At 32.9% G+C, this 27163-nt stretch overlaps 1 protein-coding gene and 1 long non-coding RNA gene across 2 annotated transcripts in view; one reads left to right on the top strand and one right to left on the bottom strand.

Annotated features, from left to right (window-relative positions):
* Positions 1 to 422: 422 nt before the first annotated feature.
* On the top strand, positions 423 to 26898 carry LOC118763647. The gene is made up of 3 exons (XR_004999411.1): positions 423 to 3430; positions 10721 to 10785; positions 26721 to 26898. It is a non-coding gene; the product is annotated as an uncharacterized LOC118763647 (long non-coding RNA).
* The window catches only part of LOC115211679, a 226936-nt gene continuing 224706 nt past the window's right edge, over positions 24934 to 27163 (bottom strand). Inside the window, exon 6 of the mRNA XM_029780325.2 lies at positions 24934 to 26635. Within this exon, the coding sequence (XP_029636185.1) occupies positions 26559 to 26635 (77 nt within the window). The 3' untranslated portion in view covers positions 24934 to 26558. The remainder of the gene's footprint in view (positions 26636 to 27163) is intronic.

Below are 27163 nucleotides of genomic sequence, written 5' to 3'. Positions count from 1 at the left end.
CTCTCTCTCTGTATAATACAGAAGCCATTTCTCACCACCCATGTTAGATGTTGCTATCATACTAAAACCATGCATCGATGACTAAGTAATATTAATATCCTAAATGCTTCCTTACATTACATGTCATCACTGAGTTATCACAAGAAAAATATGACACAAACTAACCAATGGCAGTTAAGTTGTCTCTGTAATAAAGAAGCCACCTTGTTTCCCTTCATTCTGCTTCTGAGTGTCCCAGAAGATGTCCATGAGATTTTAAGTAACATGAGGAGCCAAATCAACTTTTTACTAAATGAACACTTCCATTCATTTGTTCACTCACCTGTGTACATATGAGTGTGTGAGAGTTTATGTATGTATGTATGTATGTATGTATGTATGTATGTATGTATGTATGTATGTATGTATGTATGTATGTATGTATGTATGAATACATATGTATTTATAAAATAGATTACACCAAATCTAAAGATCACCCATATATCAGGAACAGGACACACCAGCAACATCTTAATACCAGGCATGACCAACCCCACAAAACAACAATAGGATAAGAAGCACACCACATACCAGGCATTACTACCCCATTACCCAAAACTACTGGTCCTTATCAAACAAAAGAACAGCACAAAATAACACTAGGTCAAGAAACACCCTGCATACAAGAAATTTCAAACAAAAATATGCTGCATACAGAAATGTTACACACATCACTAACCAAAACACTGATAGACATCCACACACATACATAGCAATCTAAGGCAACAGTACCACCACTTCCCTGGACCAATCCCATACAACCTCACAGACAGCTCATACAAACAAAACTGCAACCAACATTTTTTTAACCCCAGAGCAGAGACACCAGGACACAAGTTGGAACCTGGTGATCAGGAAAAACCAAAGTTAATTAACTTCTCAACTAAAACTCTTTCAAGCACAAAGATAGACATCCTCTCAAAAGGGTTAAAATGCATCCCAACACCATGCAGAATCAACCAAAATGAAGTGAAGGACAGTATAATAGAATTCTGTAGAAAATTAAGACTCGCAGAAGCATTAACCAATTACAATACTAAAGATGACTCACTAGTCAAAAACAAAAGTGAACCCCCCACCACCACCACCATAAAGGAAGAAATAAAAATCTTGATGAATCCTGCAACCACATTGAGAACTTTCCCTTCCACACCATGTATAAACAGAAAATTACCTCAAACTTTAGCACTACACAATGGAAGGAACTAACAGAACTTCAAAATAATGAAGATATAACGATTAAGGAAGCAGATAAGGGAAGTGTGGTGGTAGTAACGGACACATTATACTATAAAAATCTAGTAATTTCCATGCTTAATGAAAGTCAACATTACGAAAAAATCACAAACTACAACCCTCAAAAAATAATGAAAACCCTATTCTCACTAATTAAAACCCATGGAAAAGAACTGACAACCAAAAAATTGAGCATTTAACAAACTTTAAATGCAAACCTAGCCTATTCTATGGTCTACCAAAAGTCCACAAAAGAAAGATTATAAATGAAGCCATAAAAAATCACTAAAGACATACATACACCAGGGGACCTAAAATTGTGACCCATTATAGCTGGCCCAGTATGTGAAACACAGACTAAGTCTGTTTATGGACATCCTCCTGAAACCCTTTCTTAAACACATCAATAGTTATATCAGAGATGACTTAGACATGTTAATCACCTCCCAGAAAAGTCAAGGAAGAAACAATCATGGTTTCATTTGATGTGATTAATTTATATACCAGTATACCTCATAATTATGGACTAGAGGCAATTCAGTTCTGGCTGGACCAATATCCAGAAGAAATACCGAAAAGGATTAGCAAAGAGTTCATAATTGAATCCATTGAATTCATCCTACTGAACAATCATTTAATGTTTGATAACACTTTTTATCAACAAAAATCTGAAATTGCCATGGGTACTAGGGCAGCCCTGGTCATTGCCCAACAATGGGCTATCTGGAAATAAGAATATACCAGGAATCTTTATCTACCTTTAGAAACTCTCTTTCTCAATACATAAAAGAAAATTTGAAAAGATTCCTGGATGACTGTTTCATCCTTTGGAATGAAAACAGACAAACTCCTGGAATTCAAAAGATTATTGAACAGCATCAACCCTAACATACAATTCCCGATGGAATACAACCAAGAGGAGCTCCCTTTCTTGGATATATTAGTTAAAAAAATAAACCTAAAAACAGAAACGGACACATTTTACAAAACCACAGACGCCAAACGATATCTACTTTTTAATTCCTGCCACCCAAGACACACCGAAACAAACATCCCATTCAACCTTGCACCATAGTATCAGAAAAAAATATCAGACTTTAGACTGCAAGAACTCAAAAATACCCTCATTGACAGATACTACCCAGTCCAACTTATAGAGGATGGAATCAGACTTGCAACACAAATCGACATAAAAACCTTACGAAAAGTACAATACAGCAACACACCCTCCCTGAAAATACTGCTGAACATAACCATTTACAACCCCAGAAACAAAGAAGCCTTCACCATCATCACCCAAAATCTACCAATGCTACATAAGGACCCCAAACTAAAGGAAATTTTACACATACATAAGATCCTTGAAAGCCACAAACAACCAAAGTCACTAAGAAAGATCCTCACAAAGGCAAAATTATTTTCTAAAATAACAGATGCAAAAGTTAAAAAATGTGGTCAACCAAATTGTGCAACATGACTCATCATTCTAGAAGGATCAGAATTCCTTATTAAAGAGGACAAAAATTCAAAATCAAATCTGACTTTACTTGTGCCTTGGAAAACCTGATTTATGTTATAAGATACTTCGGCTGCCACCAGAATTACATAGAGTCCATGGGATTATCGCTCAGGCACAGATGTACTCTGCACCGACAGCAGATTGTGTTCCCAGAATACAGAATGATACCCTTTAGTGAACACATTGACAGATGCGCAAAATAACTGCTACCACAATTTGTAATCTTTCCATTTTGTCAATGTGCTATTGGAATACCAATACAAGTTAGATTAAAAAAGGAAACCTACTTCATTGAAAAATATAAGCCAAAACTTAACCAGTTCTAGCATTTTTAAATAAGGAAACTTACCTCATTGAAAAATTGTGGTGTTATGAGCCAGGCTGTGTTGTAGAGATGGATCGGAAGTTAGGGAGTAGGCATGTACTGTTGGAAGTGGGGCCTGTGGGTCCTACCAGAAGTGCTGTGGTGGGCATGCTGCATCAGAGAAGCGTGAGGAGTCAGTTGGCAGTGGACAGCGCATCAGAGCAGATATGTGAGACTGTTCAACAATGGATAGCGTATGTGGACGTGGAGTGAACCTTGTAGATTGAGAGAGCACGTGGATGTTGAAAGTGACCCTTTTTTCAGACTGACAGGTAAGACTATCGCAATTCTATCTTCACTTCTGTCTTTTTCTTCCTTTACATCATAAAAATATAAACCAAAACTTAACCATTTCTAACATTTTATTCTGTCAAAACCAAATCATGTTAAATTATAAAACCTAATCATTCCCAACATTTTTTATTATCTTCCTTATACTGAAAATATCCCTGATTACCTCCTCCTGTTTCAAACTCATAATGAATAGATGACACAACATCGCTAAAGAAGTTATGTTGTCTAGTTAGGTTGTGTCTAGTTGAATGCTTTAAGTATCCATATTGAGGGTTAAGTCTGGGAGGTAAATTTTTCCATTGACTGTTAGATGTTGGGGGTAGACTGATAGGTAGTGATTCCCTAGGTTAGTCTGGAGGGTTGGAAGGATCTTTTGATTTGTATGTAGGGGTCCTTGAAAATTACGTCCGGACTTTCTATTACGAGCTGAATTCCTATTTGTTGTTTGAATGTTATTTTGGGGTTTAATAGAAGTTAGGCCGGTGGAGTCATGTCCCCTAAATTGTCTGTAGTTTGAGTGAGGTAAATGTGAGGTCATTTCTGCGTGGGTTTTTGTTTTTTTTTTTCAGGGAGGGGTTATCTGATATATATTATATATATATATATATATATATATATATATTATATATATATAATATATATACATGTATGTATATATATATACATATGTATCATATGTATATATATATTTATGTGTATATATATATATATATATATTATATATATATATATATATATATAATATATATATATATATAATATATATATATATATATATATATATATATATTATATATATATATATATATATATATATATATGTTGCAAGACAGTGTGTGAGAGAAAATTGTGATGTCACAAGAGAGAAATGTGTCTGCATGGATGATGGTGCACTTGCATTTAATGATTCTGCAAAGAAACGGGCTTGGAGAAGCCATTATGAAAGGCTGCTGAATGTGGAGAATGAATGGGAGGAGGAGAGCCTGCCAAATGTTGGCTCAGTAGAGGGACCTGCTACCTGAATAGAGAGCACCCTGACAGATAAAGCAATTAAGGATATGAAGTCAGGAAAAGCTCCTAGCCCATCAGGAATCACTGCCAAGATGCTTAAACTATCTGGTGGTGTGGGTTATGGCCTAGTCACCTGTGTTATGAACCAGGTAGTTCATTGCCAATCACTTTATAGAGTATATTGGATGCATTATAACATGACACCAGCATTAAAGAGATTGCCTCCTCAAAGCTTGCAAAGACTGAACTAGGATCCTCAAGCAACATTCTTTGACTGCTTTTCACTTAGCCATAACACCACAGAAAAGACTATATATTAGTCATACGATATAGTGTATATTTAAACACATAGAGAATCCACTTATAGGGATTCTATGCATTAGAAAGAACAGCTAGGTTCTATGACCACAAAAATTTGGGATAAAAATTCGACAGGAATAAATTTGGAAATGAAAAACATTTACCATCTAGTATCCTGGACCAATTGGTTTCTAATCATGTTTTAGCGAGTCATGGAGAACTTTTTGACTAAAATTTTTTTACGCGTTAGACCACTGGAAATGTAAATTTTGATTGAATGTTTTTAATTTTAATTAAATTCCATTTCCCTTTGATATGATTAAATATTGTAAGTTTTTGGATAATTTTCGGTTAATAAGTTGGCGGTTTTTTATTGTAGCCAACGAAGGACTGCGTCTGCGCAGTAAATTTGAAAAGTTAGTTCGTATAAACACGAGACAGGTAGCCTTGTTTGTCTCGTGTGGATATGTTTAACACTAGGTTGGACCTGCTGAAGAAAATCAAACCTTGTGAGTTCTCTATGACCCACTAAAACATGATTAGAAACTAATTGGTCCAGGATACTAGATGATAAATGTTTTTCATTTCCAAATTTATTCCTGTCGAATTTTTATCCCAATTTTTTGTGGTCATAGAACCTAGCTGTTCTTTCTAATGCGTAGAATCCCTATAAGTGGATTCTCAATGTGTTTAAATATACACTATATCGTACATACATACATATATATAAATATTTACATGTAATATAAGAGCAAGTAGTTATTACATTAGAATTTTTTCAGAGGACATTTCATAGGAGGCAGTATCCTATACCACATGCCAGCAAAGGATGAACAAACCTGTTAAAAAATCTCAACCTGGCAATAAGTGGTTTGATATCTCACATTGATTTTATATATCCTTGTTCATATTAGAGATCAGCGTAGGTGTATATGTAGTATTATTAGAAAAGCTTTGGCAAGGTAACCATCACATATAATGTGAGCTGCAATAATAAGGAGGATCAGTATAAAATATATTTGGATTTTGAATTCTTCTCTTTAATAGCATGTGTTCTTTTATGTCTGTGCACAAGTTTAGGCTGCAGAATTAAGAGGCAAATGTAAAGTTGGCTTTCCACAAACTAACTTAACTTGAAACAAATTATTTTTGCAGAATCTTCAATAAAAACATTTCCTTTCTTTTCTGTGGTGTTATGGCTAAGTGAAAAGCAGTCAAAGAATGTTGCTTGAGGATCCTAGTTCAGTCTTTGCAAGCTTTGAGGAGGCAACCTCTTTAATGCTGGTGTCATGTTATAATGCATCCAATATACTCTATAAAGTGATTGGCAAATGAACAAAGACAACCCGGACTGAAGAGGGTTTCTTTCTTTTTCTAGAAAATTCGACTTTGAAGCAAACAAGTGGTTTTATGAACATATATTCATTTTAGTCTTTCATCAAAATTATCTACTTCAAAATTGTGAACAACCTGTCAACCTATTTCTGAAGAAGAATTAAATGTCTTTCAAGAACCAGAGATTTCTTCCAGAGAGACAGAAATATTAAAACTTTGAAAACCATAAAACAGGAAAACATAGCACAAACTATATCACCACAGTGTAGGTTTCATGGTGTTTGATAAAATATCAATGTCATGTAATTTTATCAGATGCCCTGTAGATAGAAATAGTTATATTGGATTCCCCATATTTGAATGAAAGATTCTTTAGAAGATTTAGGAAACATCGTTTGTTTATTCTGTAGATAGGAAAGCAGCTCTTGCTTTTGTGGTTTATTGTTTTTCTAATACTTGTTGCTTTTCATAAGAACATCACAATGGATCCAATCATTAGCATAGCACCCATGAAAAGGCAAAAAATTATTATTAATACTTTACCGTATGGAAGGAAATGGAAAGAAATCTTTTAGAGTATAGAGGAAAAACACTGCCAGAACTTTAAGCTCAAATTGCATCAGAGAAATATAAATAAGATAATTTCTACAGAATTTTTCATTCCTTTTGGCCACAATGAATCACAAGAAGAGGAAAGTAATTTTGGAAATTTTGGAGGTTTTTAAATTATTGGTGAACTTTGATCCTGTCATAAAAGATCATCTGAGTAATGTGAAAAAGAACCCCGAAAAAATATCATATTTAATCTTCATTAGTGCAGAATAATTAATTTATTCAGCAGATATGTTCTACTGTTGGAGTGAAACTGCTACATTGTAATTATAAGGTAAATACGTTTGATCTTATATTTGATTCTACTCCAGATCAAGTACATTGAGAACAAATTGAAAAAAAAAAAGTAACAGTGTTTTTGTTGATATTGATTTAAAGAAGAAAGCAATTTTATACAAAGAGCTTTTCTTGGAGATAAAAAATTAAAATAAAAGAATGCTGAAAACATGGAGGAATTAATTTTGGAACAATTTGTAAAAAAAAGGAAATGCCATTAAGAAACTGTTGGCCTCGATGGTATGACAATACTGCCATTATGGCTGATTATAAAAGGGATGGTTGACAGAGGATTAATGTGAAAAATTGCAAAACCATTTTTGTAAATTGCAATAATCATTCTCTTAATTTGGTTAGAGTGCATGTCGCTAATCATGATATATTGATGGTAATGTTTTGCCATGCAATTCATCCACTTTATTTATTCTTTTCATGCTCAACCTCTTGTTGGCAAAAGCTGTAAGATGCCACACCGATAGTTATTAAATCTGAATCTGAAACTTGATTGAGTTCCAAAACAAAGACTATGAAGTCATTTCATGAATATTTTAATATCTTAGTGGAACTAAACATGGCTGATGATCAAAATCAAACTGCTGAGTTTGTTTGGAATGAAATTTTTAATCAGAATGACTGTGTTCAAAATACCTCCAGGATCATTCTACAAACTTCCAAGCTGCTGCTTGTGATTTAAAATCCATCTTCATTTCCAGGAATAAAAAAATATACATGTTACAATATTAATTTTGTCATTACATAAATTTACCAAGAATTTTATGTTATCTATTTAACTCACTAGGTTTATTGATGAAAAGTCATTAACTATTGGGTTAACCATTTTCTAAGATGGTTTGTTGTCATTTCTTCTAACTCACTACCTTTAGTTGGTTATTCATATTTTCTCAAGTATAGCCAATAATTCAACTTGGACCAACTTTAGAGTGATGATGTTATTCTTTCTACTCAAAACTTATCTTCTTTTATTTCTCTTTGCATGATCCTTTATCTAGTAAAGTCTCATCTCAGTGTAAAGTTTACTTTTGTTATATATGTCTCCATATAATAAATTGAAGGAAGTATTACAGATATAGGGATTTGCTGGAATATAAGCAATTTCTTCATTTTTTTTTTGCCAACAAGTGCTGAATTGATATAACGCTCACTTTGGTATACAGTATACTTAGTAAAACCAGTAAAGACACAACAATCTCTTGACCACCTACTGTGTACTCTGGTACTTCATGTATTTCTCTAGGTTATTCTATTTGTCATGTGGGAGGGGTGTACCATTATTACTAATTCCCTACAACAGTAAGCTGATAGTTTGATGGCTTATATTTTGCCACCAGTGCATTACTGTACCTGTGGTTAGCTCTCTTAAACATCAGATACTCCAGTCTATGTAGCTGTAATAAAAGCTGCATAGTAGGAGCAAGTTTTCAGTCTAAATAGTGGTAGTATTGTGAATTTCACAAGGATTTTGTTAGCTTGCAGAATCAAGCTAAATTTCCCCAGTGATTATATCTTGTAAAATAATGGACTCCATCAGGTGGATTTATTCTTGATTCACTATATGAAGACACACTTGAGTAGTGTCTGTTGTGAACCAATAAGCATTAGTATTAATAGTACTAATATTGTAGACCTCTGTTCTGGAATAACATAAGTATCCAGATGGCAGAAAACTTAGTCAATAATAGTGAACAGTACTTTTGAAAGTAAGTGTAGATTTAAAGACTAGGAAACCATGTAAAAAAACACAACAACTCAACACTAAAATTAGTCAAATGAAAAACTATGTAGAAATACTTGAAATGTTTAAATATTGAAAGATTAGAGCAACTAAAGCACATGATGATGATCAATATGATCATAGAGGTGGTGCAGTGGATAATCATTGAGGGTTTTTTAAATATAAATATAATTTCATGTTAAATGTACAAAGTAAACTTCCCAAATACACATTTCAGTATCTGCTTGTTTTTATTTTTATCTGACTACTAACTCATAGGAATTTCAATAAATAAAACAAGAAATTTGAAATAATAATCTATACATTGTGAGCCCAAGAGTTAATTCACATAATAAAGGCTTTTAGACTTTCATTGCATTAAAATAGAACTATTTTTTTTGTATTTTTATTTGCATTTTGTTATTTTTGTAAGAATTTTATAATTTTTTTCTTATATGAACTATATTTTAAATGACTGAGAATCAGAATGCGTAGGTGTCTGCATGATAAGTGTTTACAAGTGATTTATATATGTGTATTAGAAATGTGTCAATAAGAATTTAAAATTTATAACCATATAACAATAATCCCTTTTTACACACATTCCACTTTCTGATATTGCTTGAAGGACATTACTCAAAAGAAAGGTATCAATTAGTGTTAGCACTTGAGTCGATCGTTATAAAGAAAATAGATCATGAAACAAAAATGAATAAACTAAATAATTCCCTGAAACAGTTGTGGTTTTGGGTATACTTTTTAACAATTAGAATTATTGGAAACATGATTCTGTTTATTGTCAAATTAAAAACAGAGATTTCAATCCTTGTTGTTCATTTTTTAAACTCCAGAAATAACCCATTCATACACATTTAGCAACATGAATTCTATTGTTCACCATTTTTATATTCATGATAGCATGTCAAATTTAAATGGCAAAAAGGCTACTTTTGAATAATTAACTTTTGAAAATAAAATTAGACTACTCTTTGAATATTGTATTTTTCTTTGGCCTTGCTTTATTTCCATCATAGTCTAATAAGGCTAAAGGTTTTGAAAACTAATTAAGTGCAAAGTGAGTGGGTATTAAAAAGACATATGTATGAGAGAATAAAGCAATATCAGGTTTTACAATAATATGACAATATCAGTAAAAACTACAAATACCAAAGTTGTTTTGATATTAATTTATTACATTAGCTCAATGCTAAAGATGTATGGTCGATTGAATCAATCCCAGTTCATAATTAGTGGATATTTTATCATCTATGAAAGGAAAAGTCATCTCTTGTACTATTTGGAATCATGATGCAGAAGGATAAAACAAATTAGTAAATTATTTAATCTAGTACTATTTCTGCCAACTGCATTTGAGTTTGTATTGGGTTGGCCAAAAAGTTTGTTCAGTTTTTGAAGCAAAAATGAGATACAAGTTTGAGATACAAAATGATTTATTCAATCAATAATATAATTACTGTTTCATTCCAGTATCTGCTGCCACCTTGTGGGCAGAGTTGTAATCCTCTACTCAAAGAATTTCCTGTTTTTACTGACAAAAAGATCTTCTAAGTGAATTTTAACATCCTCTTCAGAATTGAAGGTTTGTCCATTCAATGAACTTTGAAGAGACTGAAATAGATGGAAATCTGAAGTTGCAAGGTCAGGTGAATGTGGGTGGTGCAGCAAAAAATTCCCAGTAACTTCTGGCATGTCTGTGGTTTGGCATTACCAAGGTGAACGTCTGTCCTTATGGTTAGCAAGTTCTTCTATAGCATTTCCCTGTTAACACAATTAGATAGATGTCTAATTGTGATCAGTGGTGATGTTTGTTGTATTTTTTGTTGGAGATATTAAAGAGAAAAAAATTGAGCCAGTTATGTATGCATTGGAGTAAAATCCAGTAAATGAATGCAATGAATGTGAATGAGTGATTTGTATAAGTTATGTATACTTAAATATAAAAATTAATACATGTGTTTTATAAATTTTTCACTGTCAGCAGGATTGTAGACTCTTCAGGCTTTGCATGAAAGTAAAGAAAAATGAAAAACTGTTTTTGTAACATGTGTAAGTAAACATTTTATTAAATTCTTTTATTGACTAACAGTTGTTCATGTAAATCAGCATCACTTTCCTTGAATGACAAATTCTTATTCTATCAAAGCTATGCATAATTTTATGCAAAAATAATAACTGTACTGTTTTGTGAATATAACTCAATGTTATGATATCAGGTATAAAGAATAAATTTTTTGAGATGGCATAAGAGAGTACTTGGACCAAAAAGCAAACCAAAACAGTAATATTACTCTGTTGAAACAATAATGTCTTTAAAAATATTATATGAAGAAGCATAGGAAAATATATACTCGTTGTTGTTTAACTTCAGGTAAGCCCCAATTAACTTATAATCAACCTTGACTATCTAATCATAGTTTTTTTAGGATTACATTTTCTATGTCTATTGTTGAAGTGTGATTTGAGGCAGGTTTGGCTATTATATCTAGGAGGTTAAAGTACTGGTACCTCTAAATAATTGCTTCATCTATTACAAATAACTGGCACTCTGCTGGTTACGACGATGAGGGTGCCAGTTGATCTGATCAATGGAACAGCCTGCTTGTGAAATTAACATGCAAATGGTTGAGCACTCCACAGACATGTAGTTCTCAGGGAGATCCAGCAGGATATAGAGTGTGACAAGGCTTGCTTTTTGAAATACAGGTATTACTCATTTTTACCAGCTGAGTGTGGACTAGAGCAATGTGAAATAAAGTGTCTTGTTCAAAGACCCACTGTACCACCAGGAATCAAATTCACAACCTTATGATCAGGAACTGAATACCCTTTCTACTAAGCCATGCACCTTCACAACTAGCAGATAAATTTCAACAATCTCTCTCTTTAAATAAAACTCCATATTGTATAATGTTGTCCAGGGTACATTATTCTTGAAAATGAAAAAAACAAAACAAAACAATAACAACAAAATAGTCATGGTTTGAAAGCCTTTAAATACAGGTGTACTCAATCAGGGAATACTTAGGGTTAAAGAGCAACACCAACTAGCAACAGACAAACTGCCTTACTAACTGAAGAAATGTATAGGTGCTCCTCTCTGTATAAATCATATACATTACATTTAAAAAATATTAAAATAATAGTGTAGATGATCATAATCATTGTAAGCACTAATTTGAGACAGAAAATGAGCAAAGCCCACTTTTCATCACAAACTTTGAACATCGTATGTTGGACATTTGTAGAATGGTCTATTCAGCTGCTATTTTGGTGATTGAAGAATTATGAAATGAATTATCTATGAAACAGATGAGAGAACTTGTGAAAATAAAACAGCACAGTTAAACAGAAGTAGCAGAAAAAGTAATTTATGGTACTTAATTTGGGAACTAGAATGACAGTCAGTTTGCGTTGTAATCAGTAACATAATAATTTGGCAAGGAATAAAGACATGTTTGTGTCACATCAACGGCAATATTGCTCTTCTTCTGACTCAGATTGGTATATATAATATCTGATATCATTTATATTAAAACCTTAACTGTTAGTGGTATTGTATGCTCATTACTGTTTTTTATATAAATAAAAGGTTTTTATATAAATAAAAAGTTTTTATATAAATAAAAAAATTTCAGCTGTGTCCCAGAAAAAGCAATAATTTTTATAAATGTAACTTATAATAAAGTCTATCTTATATTAAAACTATTCATTTACTTTGAGACCTTTAACCCTCCCAATCCTTGTGAGCTTTATTCATTTTTAAGGGCAAGAGAAACCCCATGCCTAGGACTACAAATAATGAACACATGTACAACTGGTATATACAATGTATATTTTGGAAAACTGTCACAACCATAGCTATGACAAAGAGGAAGTAAGAATAAACAAGAAACAAGACTAACAGCTATGAATCTGTTAATCAAATAAATGCTGGATGTTAGAAATAGCTTTAGGGAAAACAAAAAAGAATCTTGATTTAATGACTTTTGAATTTAATTATTTGGTCATTATATCCATCTACACATATGAGAACAATCATCTTTGTTTCTTTGTTTTTCAGTTCAATTATTGAAAATTAAGAATGAAGTTCACACACATGCACACACACATGCATGCACGCATGCACGCATGTGCGGGTGCAAAGAATAAAAGACAAAACAAAAAACCTAATAACTTTACATTTGTTCAGTGACAATAGATATGCATATCAACCATTTAATTTCTGCTTCATAAATTCATTTCTATGTAAGATGATCCATACTATTATTTAGGAATGATGAATATATGAAAGCTGGGTGAAATTTCACTGATTACTTTAGATAGCTGATATAACTTAATCAATCTTACTTTCATATATATTTTTCATCATTTGTTCTAAATACTTCAAAGAACTGATCATTCAAATAACATTGATGCTAATTCAATGTCCCTTGGTGGGCACATCTTCCAGAGGAAAGCTGGAGTTACAGAAATAAGATACTCCAAGGCCTGGTCAGCAAAAAGTTTTATTAAATTCTTTCTCAAATATTCTTTTGAAATATAATCATAACAGAAAATTAATCCATGTCATCAATCAAGTGAAGGTGACAGTAAAAATATTAAGTTTCTGAAACCAGACGGCATTTCTGGAGTTGATGTTGACTATGAAAAATGTACTCCTAGATGATAAAATAAAAATTGTGTGGATAAACAGAATATAGACAATCATATTCTAAAAATGTGATTCACACACACACACACACACACACACACACACATACTGACATATCTATGTATACTTATAAAATATTCTTTTTTTGTACATCACCAGTAAGTGATACCTTATTCAAGAACTTAAAAAGACAAAAAAGCAAGTTTAACAGTGAGGTTAAATGTATCCAGCTTGTATACTAGACAATTTAGCATGAGTGACAGATAAAAATAAAGACAAATTATACAAAGAAAAAAAATTTGCTACATCTATCAAATGATATATATTCTCATCAAATACGTGAAAAAAATTATGGTTTCCAAAGTCTTAGTAGTAAATTATAGTGGTGAACAAATAGAAAAAATAGAAGCGAAAATAGAGAAAGAAAATAGGCTAATTATATTTTAGGTTATTATCAATACAAATATTCTCCTGAAAACATCATCCTTTATTAGACTAATTAAGGTTCTAGGAATTCATATGGCATTTTTTAATGCAACCTTCTCAGGAAGCTGATGTCGTATAACTTTAATTGAAGCTGACATGTTTGTAACTTAAATGGCCTAATGTCAACTGTGTATTGGTATAGAACTAGTTTGTGTATCATTTCTTTCAGAAAAACAACTGTTTATTCAATTCCAGGAAACAAGAGACAGGAATTGTAGAATATTTAGTATTTAAGTAATAAAAACATGTAATTGGAGAACATATGGCAGAACCTCATTGATGGGAAATGTCAGTCCGATGCTAACATTTCTGGTGGAGTGAATATGCAATTCAAAGAAACAGGGAAGTCCAGAAGTTGTGCCAACATAAAATATTCAATTATACACACTATATGCAGTATAGTTGTTCATGCAAGAGATAGGGTTGAATATTTTACAAAAGATAGAAACTAGAATAGATATACTTTCATAGCCTAAGCTTCATTTTAAGAAAAATGTTTGCTAAAAAGAAACCAGAGAAACTGAGAAGTTAAATAAGTAAAAAGGTCAAGATGCAATTTGAAAGATTTACTGAGAGAAGCAAAAGTAGCCAACTGTATGTTAGTGGGACCTCTAATAAAACCATTTGGGTTGAACAATGGATGTGATGAAAAATAGCAGATGTGTGTTTGTTAGAGGTAAAAATACATTGGTTGATAAATTTATATCTTATTAGTGGACTTTTGCTTTTTTGATGATCTGTTTGCCATCATTTGCAAAAACAACGAATAAATTGGCTAGCATTAATGGATAAGGCCTACAGCTCTTGCAGCTTTTGTTACTTGGAGTCATTTTAAATAAATGTCTTTTTAGTGAATTCTACAACTTTGTGGAATGAAAAATGAATTGCCTGTGAATCTATGTTCTTTTGATTACTTGATATATTATATGATGGGCTGGTGCTTTGATTTACTTAAGCCTGAAGCATTATTTGTCAAATAAAGTCTTTGGTATATGGAACTTTTATCATTAATTCTTATGACAATCTATTTAATAAATCAAATATAAACACAATTTTATAGCTAGAAAGACTCAAAGCAATTCCTTCTCAACTGGTGTCAGCCACTTTGGAATTTCTGATTATATACATTCGAAAATTCCATGAGCTTGACAGATTATATGCCTTCATATCTCACAAAGTATTTGGTTTCAACACAGATCGTGACAGTTACAAGGATGTGATAAATTGTTTGACGGATATCAATGTTAAGGGGTATCTATACTATAATTGCTTAAAGAATATCAATATTAAACTGGTGAATGAGGGTTTTGTTAAAACTGTTGAATGTGCTCTGAACTAAAGCTTAAATTTACAATCCTATGCATAAACATCTTGTAAAGGCTATGGAGCTTATTTCATTGGATTTTGTGGAAGCTAAACAGTTGGTATCTCAAAACAAATACCTTTTAGTGGCAGTTGATGATTAATCACATTACTTGTTACAAAAGGTATTTTCTCTAGCCAGAACTTCCAGTACTGTCAACACTGATAAAGAAACTCAGTTCATGTCTATGAAAGTGTGAAATTTCCTAAAACAAGGAAATGTACAAAGCAGCATCCTGCTCTTACAACCACGGAGAAAATAGACCAAGAGAAAAATTGATCAGATTGTACAGAAGTCAGTAATGTTATATTTAAAGCCATAAGATCCTTCAGAATCTTGGAAAGTTGTGCTTTTTGAAATACTTTATTCACAATTAGATGTTGACTCTCAACAGTTAACTGATGAAATTCATGATTGTCTCTTTCTTTTTAGACACCATTCTTCAGACTGCATCCCTAACCTTCTTGTCTAATTTCTTTTAGCCATGTCCTTATAAAAAAATCATGCATGCATGCATATGCAAAAGTGACCCCTTAGAAGAGGAAGTTTAAACAACTGTCATATAATAACAAGTTTGACTTTGTTTGGAAAAGTAGTTCAATAGTAACACTCCATTATTTGTCAGATAAAATACTCAAGTGCATAGAGTTAGACTTACCAATTGCTAAGTCATTTCCAGATCCTAATAACACCCTGGTCCTCATCTTTTAGTCCATCATAATACTATTTTTTAAGAGGAAGACTCTTTGACTGGCAGAGATGGAAAAATCATTTTACTTTGCCTTCTCAAGTTTATTGCTCTTATTGATGAACCTTGTTATCGATAGAAAGCTAACAAATCACCTGAAAGACTTAATTTGTAATTTTTTAATTGTGTTAAATTGTATTAGTACAAAAATCTATTCCAACTATAACTGTTAACTCTTGCTGCTTTTAAAATGCCATAGTTTATCGTTTTCCTTAAGGGAGGGTGAATTTTGTGATCCTGGGTTTCTATAACAATGTAAATTATGATGGGTGACTACTTTCCTTTACTGTGTTATAGCATTATTCTTTGAATAAAGTCTTTGGTATATGTATCTCTTATAGATACGTTTTTATGACAATGGTGTAAGAGGTGTTTCAATTGGATGGTACTAGCTGTAGAAAATGGTTTTTCACCTTGGATAAACAGAATACTTCATGCAAAGATCAAATCAACTGGCTGGTTTAAATCATCAGGGTATAGAGGGTGCTACATTCTATAACATTTTGGTGGTATGGTAATCAAAGTAATTGAATGTGAGTTGAGAAAAGTGATGATAAAGCTTAAGTTAGGAAATAAGAATCTAATCAACAATATGAGTAGCATAGTTAAAGCGTATTGCTGGAATATCAAAGACATTCCAGTTGTGACTATCTCATCTTTTTTTTTAACTGTATCTATAATTACATTATTCAGTGTCCTTTTTTAAAATACTACTAGTTTGAGTTGAATAGGATTTGGCTATTATTTCCAGCAGAGAGATTGACTATATAGAAGCTTTTTCTGACAAGAGTTAGAAAACTCGATTGGCATCACTGTTGCCTCTAAACTGTGCACTTTAGCCTTGGGCTGACCAATACATTTTGAGTGATATTAGATAGGTAGACACTATGTGGAGGCCTGTCATACTATATATGTGTGTGTGTGTGTGTGTGTGTGTGCATGCACGTATTGTTTTTGATGATGCAGTTAAAGCTATGAATATTGGAATAAAAAAAAACCCCTTTGGATGGAAAAAATCAAAGGTTGCTTGTGAGATCTGAACTCGTGTCTGGTGTGAACATGACTGATATTTTATCATTGTACCAAAGCAACCCTTTGAATTTCTCCATTAACCTAGAAACTTTGTGAGAACTGTATGTTGGTGACATCATACCATAAGAATTTAGAAACTTCAAAAGATGTGAAATGAGTAATTTTTAATGGTAAACTTGTTCCATCCAAAGAGTTTCTTCAAACCAATACTTAAATACTTTTATTTATAGCTTTAGTGACATTGAATTCTTCAATTAAAAATGATTAATTTTATATCTCTTGAAGTTTCTAAAACCTTATGACATAAACAACAACAACAACACACACACACACACAGAGTTCAAAATTATACAAAAAACAAAAAAGAGACAGGTGAAGGAACAACAAACAGGGTGTTATCTATATATAAAAATGTTTGAGCTTGGCAACAAAAGGAGACAGTACTAAGTATGTGCTGCAGCAGATAATTGATGCTTTGGAATGCATTCTATGTGGTTTGCTACCCTACCCTACTATGTTATTCTAAAAATAAGCAATCACATTATTGAAATCTCAAAGATATGAGACAATGCATGGTTAATTCAAAACAGTGTGAATAAATAAGTATTACAGTTGACAGCATAATCTGAATGCTAAAGGGTTAAATATTTTTTCATAATTTGAGTTTCACGATAATTTTTTAGACGTAGTGTAGATATCATGCTCATTGGGTCTTTTCTAAAATTATCATATATATGATATATTTTTTTAGTTATCTTTAATGTTGTCTGTGACGAAAATTTTTGTTGGTCTGTTTTCAAAATTGTTTTGTTACTTTTGGGGCTTTCACCATGGTTTTCATTGCATATATACATGCACATGTTGAATGTTATTGTGAATATATATCTATGTATGTATACACACACATACACAGAAGCACCTCCACATGTGTGCATATGAGTGCTTCTCATCATTATCGTCGTTTAACGTCCACTTTCCATGCTGGCATGGGTTGGACGGTTTGACTGAGAACTGGCAAGCCAGGAGGCTGCACCAGGCTCCAATCTGATTTGGCAAGATATCTACAGCTGAATGCCCTTCCTAATGCCAATCACTCTGGGAGTGTAGTGGGTGCTTTTTACATGACACCAACCCAGGAGCCAGTCAGGCAGCACTGGCATCAACCATGTTCGAATGGTGTTTTTTATGTGCCACCAGCACAAATGCTGGTTAGGGCAGCACAGGCATCAGCCACGACTATGATTTCACTCAGTTCAACAGGTCTTCACAAGCATGGCATATCGCCCAATGATTGAAAGGTGCTTTTTAATGAGCTAGTTATGTGAAATTGGCATTGGCCATGACTACAATCTCACTTGGCTTGTTGGGTCTTCTCAGGTATGGCATTTCTCCAAAGGTCTTACTTGCTTGTCATTGCCTCTGTGAGGCCCAACATTTGAAGGTCATGCTTCACCACCTCATCTCATGTCTTCCTGAGTCTACCTCTTCCATAGAATCCCTCTAATGTTAGGGTGTGATACTTCTTCACACAGCTGTCCTCATCCACATCACATGACTATACCAGCCCAGTCATCTCTCTTGCACACCACATCTAATACTTCTTATGTCCAACTTTTCTCTCAGGGAGCTTACATTCTGTTGTGTATGCACACTGACATTACACATCCAGCAGAGCATACTAGCTTGATTTCTTTCAAGCCTACACATGTCCTCAGCAGTCACAGCCCATGTTTCATTATCATGTAGCATGGCTGTTCACACACTAGGTGTCATACAGTCTACCTTTCACTCTGAGTGAGAGGCCCTTTGTTACCAGCAGAGGTAAGGGGCTTTCTGAACTTTGCCCAGCCTGTTCTTATTCTAGCAGCTATGCTCTCAGAGCATTCATCCCTACTACTGACTTGGTCACCTAGGTAATGGAAGCTATCAACTACTTCTAGTTTTTCCCCCTGGCATGTGATGGAATCTGTTTTCTGTACATTTTTGGTGCTTATTACCTGTGCATCTGCCACATACAAAAACTATCTTCCCAGTTAACCTTCCTTTGATATAGCTGCACCTTTTATGTGTCCATAGCTTACACTGGGTACAGCATATGGAGTTTTTACCTACACCTTTTCTACAGACTGAGCTGGGCCATTTACCTGAAGGGAGTTGTGATTTGTCTGCCTTCCTACTTACTACAACTTTGGTTTTTGCTAGGTTAAATCTAAGGCTCTTAGATTCTAGACCTTGCTTCCACACCTGAAACTTCTCTAGTTCTGGTAGTAACTCTGTTATTAGAGCAAGGTCATCAATATAGAGGAGCAGCCTGTCTTGAATTTCTGTTATCTGGAAGACTATGATGAACAAGAGGGGGTTGAGAAGTGATCCTTGATGAACTCCTACTTCTACCCAGAATTCTTTGTTATACTTGTTGCCAGCCCTCACCTTACTGACAGCATCCCTGCACATGGCTTGTACAGCTCTCACCAACCACTTCTCTATCCCCAGTTTCTACATTGATAAGGGATCGGGGGACCCTGTCAAAAGCTTTCTCCATATCAACAAAAGCCAAGTACAGAGGTTTATCTTTGGCTAGGAATTTCTCCAGTAGCTGTCTTACCAGAAATATAGCATCAGTGGTACTTCTCTCTGACACAAACCCAAACTGCATCTCATCTAAACTAACTCTCACCCCAATTAGTTGGGCTATGACCCTCTCTGTGACTTTCATCACCTGATCCAGTGTTTCTGTATACATTTATGCATTGTGTGCTGTGTGTGTATAAGGATACACAGATGCATGCATGCATATGCAAACATTTATATACACACACATGCTCATGTCTGTGTCTATATGTACATATATTGCTATGTATGTTCTTATGCTTGCATATTTATGCATCACTGTGTACAGGTATCTGTATACACGTGCACATACATCTGCTGATGCTTTCTTTGCTAACAATAAGTCTGTGAATATATATGCATACACTTGTATATGTGAACAGTTATCCAATTGTTACTTAATATTCCTTACAACAGGCAACTAATATTCTGATAGATACTGTAGGTAGTTTGTATTTTGATGTTTCTGCATTGACATTCATTTTTGTGCTTTAGTTTGGTTACTCTGGTGTTTAATTTTTGTTGGTATTTTTATGCTGCCACTGCTGTTGCGGTGTAATTGGATGTTTACATGTTGCAGTGAGACCATTCTCAAAAATGAACACATTCTGGTAGCTGAAATGTGATATCGCTTATTTCTTTAGTTTAGTAAGCACATTCATTGTATAAATATATATTTCTGAATTGTACAAGGGGCACATACCAAAAACATATATACTAGATGTACTTGCCATGACCCATTGGGTTACAACTACTCCAAGTTAAAAATGTCGATGCACAACGGAAAAGGAAAAAATACTATTTCGAATATCATGTAATAAAATTCTTAAATAATACAGTTCTCCTGCCTTTGGTGTGACAAAGGTAGGAGAACTGTATCACTTTCTTCTTTGCCATTCTTTGTTACTACTGTTCCCTGTGAAATATATGGATACTTCAGCATAAAGTAATGTTTTTTGCGAAGTCATCATTCTGTCAATGTTGTTCATTGACAGCCTCATTATTTCTGAGCAATATTCTCTGTTCATCTGGTAGATGAACTTGCAATCTAACTATTGCAGGTGCTCTTTCATGAATTGAAAATCCAAAAATGGATGCAACTGCTTCGGATGGTCCAGTGTACCTGCCCATTAGATATTGACTAATTTCGTTATCATTATTTATTTGAACAGCAGCTTGGTCATTTCCTTTCAGTGTGTACTTGAGGACGTACTTAACTGACCTCACTGAGGCAATGATTTCAAGGTACAACCCATTTGTCGTTTGTTTTTCCATTCTTATGAGATTCGGTTCCCCCCCTTGCAACTGATCTTCGTCTATAAAGAGATAGTCTCTCTGTCTGTTTTTCTACCTTTTGTTTAAGATAAATAAAATTGTAATTTTCCCCTTTAAGAAAAAAAAAAAAATCAAGTACCTGTGATTCAAAAATATCTCATAAAAATATAGGAAGAATTTCTATCTTTCAAGCCCACAGCACTCCAAAAGTTGTATAAATGATTAAGGGGAGAAAAAAGAAAAGAGAAAGGGTGGACAGATGATGACTTTTTGAAATGCTGGCATTTTCAACTTGATTTGTTTTTTCTTAAAGGGGGAAATAACTATTTTATTTGTAATCTTCATCATCTTAATCACATGGCAGGAAAACAGACAAACTTTGAGTTTTAGTATAATATAGATAAGAATACAAAAGCTGTGAAACACAACTAGCAAGCACTGAACAATAACAAATTAAGGAACAGCTTCTGAAAAAACAATATAGTCAATGAACAAAATAAAACTTTGAAAAAAGAGAGAGAGAGAGCGGGGAGGAGGGGATGGATGGAGGGAAGGAGAGAGAGAGAGAGAGAGAGAACACATCAGAAACATCATACTATATAGCAACTAACAAATCATAACTAAAACAAGAAACAACTTCAGAGAAATGATTTTAAGTAGCAAGAAAATAAGAGCATGCATGTATGTATGTTTGTGCATGTAAAAGGCAACAAAGACATACCTCTCTGAGAAATGCTTGGTAGCTTCAAAACCCAAAACTGACCATCACAACTTAAAGACCCAAGAAAAATTTGAAGCAGACCTCATAGACACGATAAAGAAAGTAAGAGTCAAAATCTAAAGTGATACATTTCAGAACCGACTACACTTAGAGATCAAATCAGTACAAAATCTGGAAAGACCTTCATATTCACAGACAATACAAAATACCTGTATGATATAGGAAAAAAAAAACACTCACCCACAACAACTTATGGAACAGCATACCAAAAATGTATAAAATAAACTTCAACATCTACAACACAATCAAGAGAGAAGCACAAAAGATAGTAATAACTGTACAAATAGAACAGAAATCCAAGCAAGATGTCAACCATACATTATAATGAAAAACCCAATGTCTGAGCAAACCCCAAATGCAACTAATTAATCCAGTAAAAGACAAATAAGGTGTAGTGAGCAAGGAAATCTTTGCAGTTATCAACACTAAACAGCACATTTGTCAACAACTGGCTCAACAACATGGAGATCAAAATGTTGTCTAACTTGACAGAAGTCAACATTGTATATTTCTATCCATTGTTGAAAAAACACTTCTAATAAAAGCATTGAATTTTATGAGAAGGTTCACTATCATTCGTGACTACAAGGCAAGCAGTATAATGCAGTCAAGAAGGAAAAGAACCTGAACTTTTAACACGAGCATCAGATGTTATATAGAGTGGAAACATGCAAACACATGGAACTACCATATGTTAACATGTATAAGGAACCCTTTTTTTGTCAAAAATTAGGTTAAAAAAATATGGGAGTTTCTTATACATGGGTAATATTATAATCCCTTACAAAACCTTTTTTCCAAATTTTAGGCCCCCAAAATTAGGAGGTTCCTTATACATGTTAAAATACAATACATTTGCAAGTAAATATAAGCAAAATAGCCAACTAATAAAAAAATGACAATGTAGTAGTCTCTCTAAACGTGGATGGACATTGATTAGAGAAATTTCGAAAAAACTCAATAAATGCCCCCAAAAACTTATATTTCAAAATATTCTTCCAAACAAACCTACCCATAATATATTTCCTAGATAAAATATTAAACTTAAGTAGGAATTCCTGCTTAGGTTTAGTGTTACAACTAAAAACAACAAAATTTAATGAATTGCTATATACAACCCCTCCTTCCCCAATCGCTGATCTACTGACAATCATTAAGTATCTAGTCAGAAACACAAGCTGGTGAACTTATACAATATCATCAGATAAACTAATATTTGACAAAGCAGTTCCATTCTACAACAAACCCCTAAAAGTGAACAGGTTCACATACCACACACACACAAAATTAAAAAAAATATATATACCGAGAATTGTTCAACGATAAATCAAAAATCAGAAAAAGAAACATCAGCTGGTTCAACCCACTCTTCAACCTCAATGTTGTGGCAAACATGGCAAAATAACTTCCTAACACCAATCTCCAGATATTTTGTAGTCAACCATAGATACCACGAGCTAATCAATAGGAATCAGGAACTATATGAAAGTTAATTACTGCTGTACAAAAACTATACAACATGCAACTCAAGTCATAAACAACCTTACACCTAGAAATACACAGCCAATAGCCAAAAACAAATGCAACTTTGCAGACCAAGGTCATGCCATTAAGTGGAAAACTGTTTTAAAAAGTAGTGATTTACAAGGCAACAGCACTGGATAAAGGAAAACCAAGACTAACTGCATCAGAACAGAAAGTAGAATGTTCAAAGCAATAAGCTCAAATCATATTCACTCTGCAACACTGACAGAACTGCAATGTCCCTATCAAAGTATATTGGTGACCTGAAGGAGAACAATATAAGACATAGACTGGTAAATAATAGTTGGCACAACCCCTTACATAAATAGTTCTGGGATTTGCCTTTTATACACTACAGACAACTATAACATTATTGCATAACAAATATGCTTGTTAAACAAATGAAATGAGATGTCTTATAGATACTACAATAAACTCATTTTGAAAAAATGAGTCCTAACTTAACTGCAGACAAGGTTCACACCTATTAATACCTTAACTGCAAACAAGGTTGACACCTATTGATAAGCGTTGGGGCGTAACAATGTCAACACCGACAGAAGCATAAACTAACCAACCAACTCATGAAAATGAATGAAAGTCCAGAGATAACCAAATGGATACCACTTAGAGTACATATCAAAGTACTACCATAAAAATCCATGTAATTTGCGCACCTGTGTAATTTATGCAGGTGTTCTACTCATGTAAAATTTGCAGTTTTCAGAACTGCTATGGCCAGGGGAAAAAGGTTTTCAATTTAATTGTATTTAGCATAATCTAACTTAGGTCTTATTAAATTTTCATTAAATAAAAATAACTTCTGTTTAACAGGTATCACATTAAAGCTATTAAATTAAAAGTGTTTGTGTTGTTTATCATAAACTTTATTTATGTCTGATCTTTAGCATACTGCTGTATGTCTTCTGAAATCACAATCACAGGAAAAATTGTTGATAAGAATTATTAACAAAAACAAAGCTGATAAATACACATAGGTGTTGCAAATTAAGTTTAATTACCAATAAACATAAATGGTTTTAGTAAATTTATACAGAAAAATTAAGCATTATACTGTCCATCAAAAATAAAAGTCAACTTCACTATATTTAAGCCCTTATTTTTTCTGTAAAAACCTATTCTGACATTTCTAAAAAATTATGAAAACAATCTACTCATGTAATTTACACACCCCTAAAGTTTATTTTTATTTTTGTAAAAAAAAAGTGTAAATTACATGGGCTTTTATGGTAATTACCACTCTCAACAAACATTAATTACTAAGTATTAATTGTAAAAATCATTCACAAATACAACTGTATACATGCATATTCACAAACCGATTGTTAAGGAAGAAAATATCCATTTTCACATATACATATGTGCATAAACAGATACATGTACACACTTATGCTTAATTATACATACTTATGAACACGTGTATGCATATATATATATATCGACACACACAAAAAATGATGTGTGTGCATGTGTTTGTGTATGTATATATACAAATACAAATGCATAAAGTGTTCTGAAGCTTGACAGCTAATTCAAACTGTTTTGAATCAGTAATCCAAATGGTTGTTCAATGAATTGGATTATGAAGAAGTAGAGTTATTCTTTTGGATATAAAAACTACTACTTGTCACTTTGTATACATCTATTAGCATTTAATATTAGTGTAACCACTGTTCAGTTGCAAATAATGAATCAATATACCATTCAGTTTAATAATAAAATTGTTTATTCAACACTTTTGCTGCAAAAAAAGCCAAACCTGTACAATTACTGCTTAGTTCAATGCCAGAATTTGAAATTTCATTTTCTCATCAGTTTGTTATCTGTTAATGATATTATATATGGAATTGGTGTAGGTTTAGTCTTAACTAGACTGGGTCTCCATGTTTGAGCTCCAAGAAGCTTTACAGATTTATCATGTTTCTGAAGTCCCACAAAAATGAAACACTAAAATTACATCTCCTAATGTACATGACATATTTAGGTTCTCTTTTGTGAAACTTTCTTTTTTTTTTCACAATATATTTCACTTTTGAAAACAGGAAAATTATAAAATTCCAGAGTCAGCAAGTTACACAATAAATTAAATGGACAAAGTTGGCAAGATACTTTATTAGAATCTTTTCTCAAAATGATCAGAATTCAATTTTAAAGTTGAATTCTAAAAATGTATTTGAGGCAGAGGAAATCTAATGGTAAATTTATTGTAGTTAAATACCAGTGAAAAATATATTGATATGCATCAAAATATATTTTTGAAATAGTTATAATTAATATAATAAAAATAAATTCAAATGAATAGGGAAATCTGATGCACCAACAAAACAAAAATCAGGCGATCTAATCAGTGATTATTCTGTTTTTTAGATTGCCATCATAAGTCTATATCCATCTATTTATTTGATTGAAAGTACAGATCATGAAATTAAGATAGAGGTAATTATAAATATAATATAAGTAAGAATCTAAATTTACAATATCTTAAAACATTCTAGAAATTTGTTTTTCATTAATTTAAATCTAAGCAATATCAGTATATAGAAAAATATCTCTAAGATGGAGATAAAATTTTAATATTTCTGACAATGATTCAATATAAACCACCACAGTATCTGTACACAAATAGACTAAACAACAAATTATATTAAGATATTCTATTGGTTCTATCATAGTTCAATAGGTGTTACAGAGGAGGTAAACTTTTATAATATCAAACTATATGAAATTATTGTAAATATTTGTAGAGAGCTAACAATAAGAATAGTAACATAGAAGAAGAAGAAGAAACAGAGCCTAGATACAAGATCAGTATTCAATTAATCATAGAAATAGATGGCTAGAAGGCTGTTTGTTGGTTTAGATCAGTTATTTGATTTCTGTAGGAATACAACTCAGATACAGAAGCAGCAAATTATTATTTTCCATTTAACATCCTTTGGAGCTTGTCACGCTATATGTAGACAAGGTTTCATTTAACTTATTGGAATGGTTAGGATTATAAGATAATATCAAGTGTGGGTAAGGAAATGTCCTAGAGATTCCGATGTTCCAAATTAGGAGAGAAAAAATAATAATAGTAACTTAACAGTAATTACAAATCAAAGGATTTTTAGCATAATCCAAATATATCCAAGACTTTCACAAATGCACTTATATATGTGCACACATTTATTTATATATCTGCTAGTACTTATAAGTAAATATATACAAACAAAAATTAGTAAACTACGCAAGGAAACTTTTGATCCGTTGTAAAAATAGGACTGATAAATGGAATACATTTAAACTGAACTGCTCTGAACTGCATAATCCCACAGAAAATTTAACCTCATCCTCCTCTGGTATTGGATCGTCTAGGAGGGCGATAAGTTGATCCACCACCGTGACCCATCAATGGACGGTGACCTGCAAATGTATAAGAATAAAATTCATTTAAAGTAAACTGAAACCACGCAGAGAGCAGATATATTTTATTTTTCAAATTTTTCAGCACAACAAAATGAATGCACATCAGGACGATGATTGGGATCATGTGGATGAGAAAGGCGCGATCCAGAGAGGAGTGGACAGCGTGTTGTGACCAGCGGTGTCAAATGGACACCTGATGGACTGGTCGGTCAAGGTGATCAAGGTGATGACACTATTTATTCTAACTATTTGTGAAACACATTGTCATGAGAATAAATTGCTGGACTAGCCATAGTGTCATGAGCTTATAATTTACTAGACAAGGAATATACACCAACTATGAAAATAGTTGCTTGAACCATTATTAATAATAATATATATATATATATTAATATAAAAAGGAAAAAAGAAAAGTTAGTCAAAAAGGAATAGTAGTGTGCATTGCTTTTAAGTTAATCAGCATATTGGTGAAATAAATGTGGGTGGGAAGGGAATTATAGAGGATTACACTTCTGGGAAAAAAAG

The sequence above is a fragment of the Octopus sinensis genome, linkage group LG5 (genome assembly GCF_006345805.1).
Source record: "Octopus sinensis linkage group LG5, ASM634580v1, whole genome shotgun sequence".
NCBI classification, from domain to species: Eukaryota; Metazoa; Mollusca; class Cephalopoda; order Octopoda; family Octopodidae; genus Octopus; species Octopus sinensis.
This window is presented reverse-complemented; position numbering and strand designations above follow the sequence as displayed.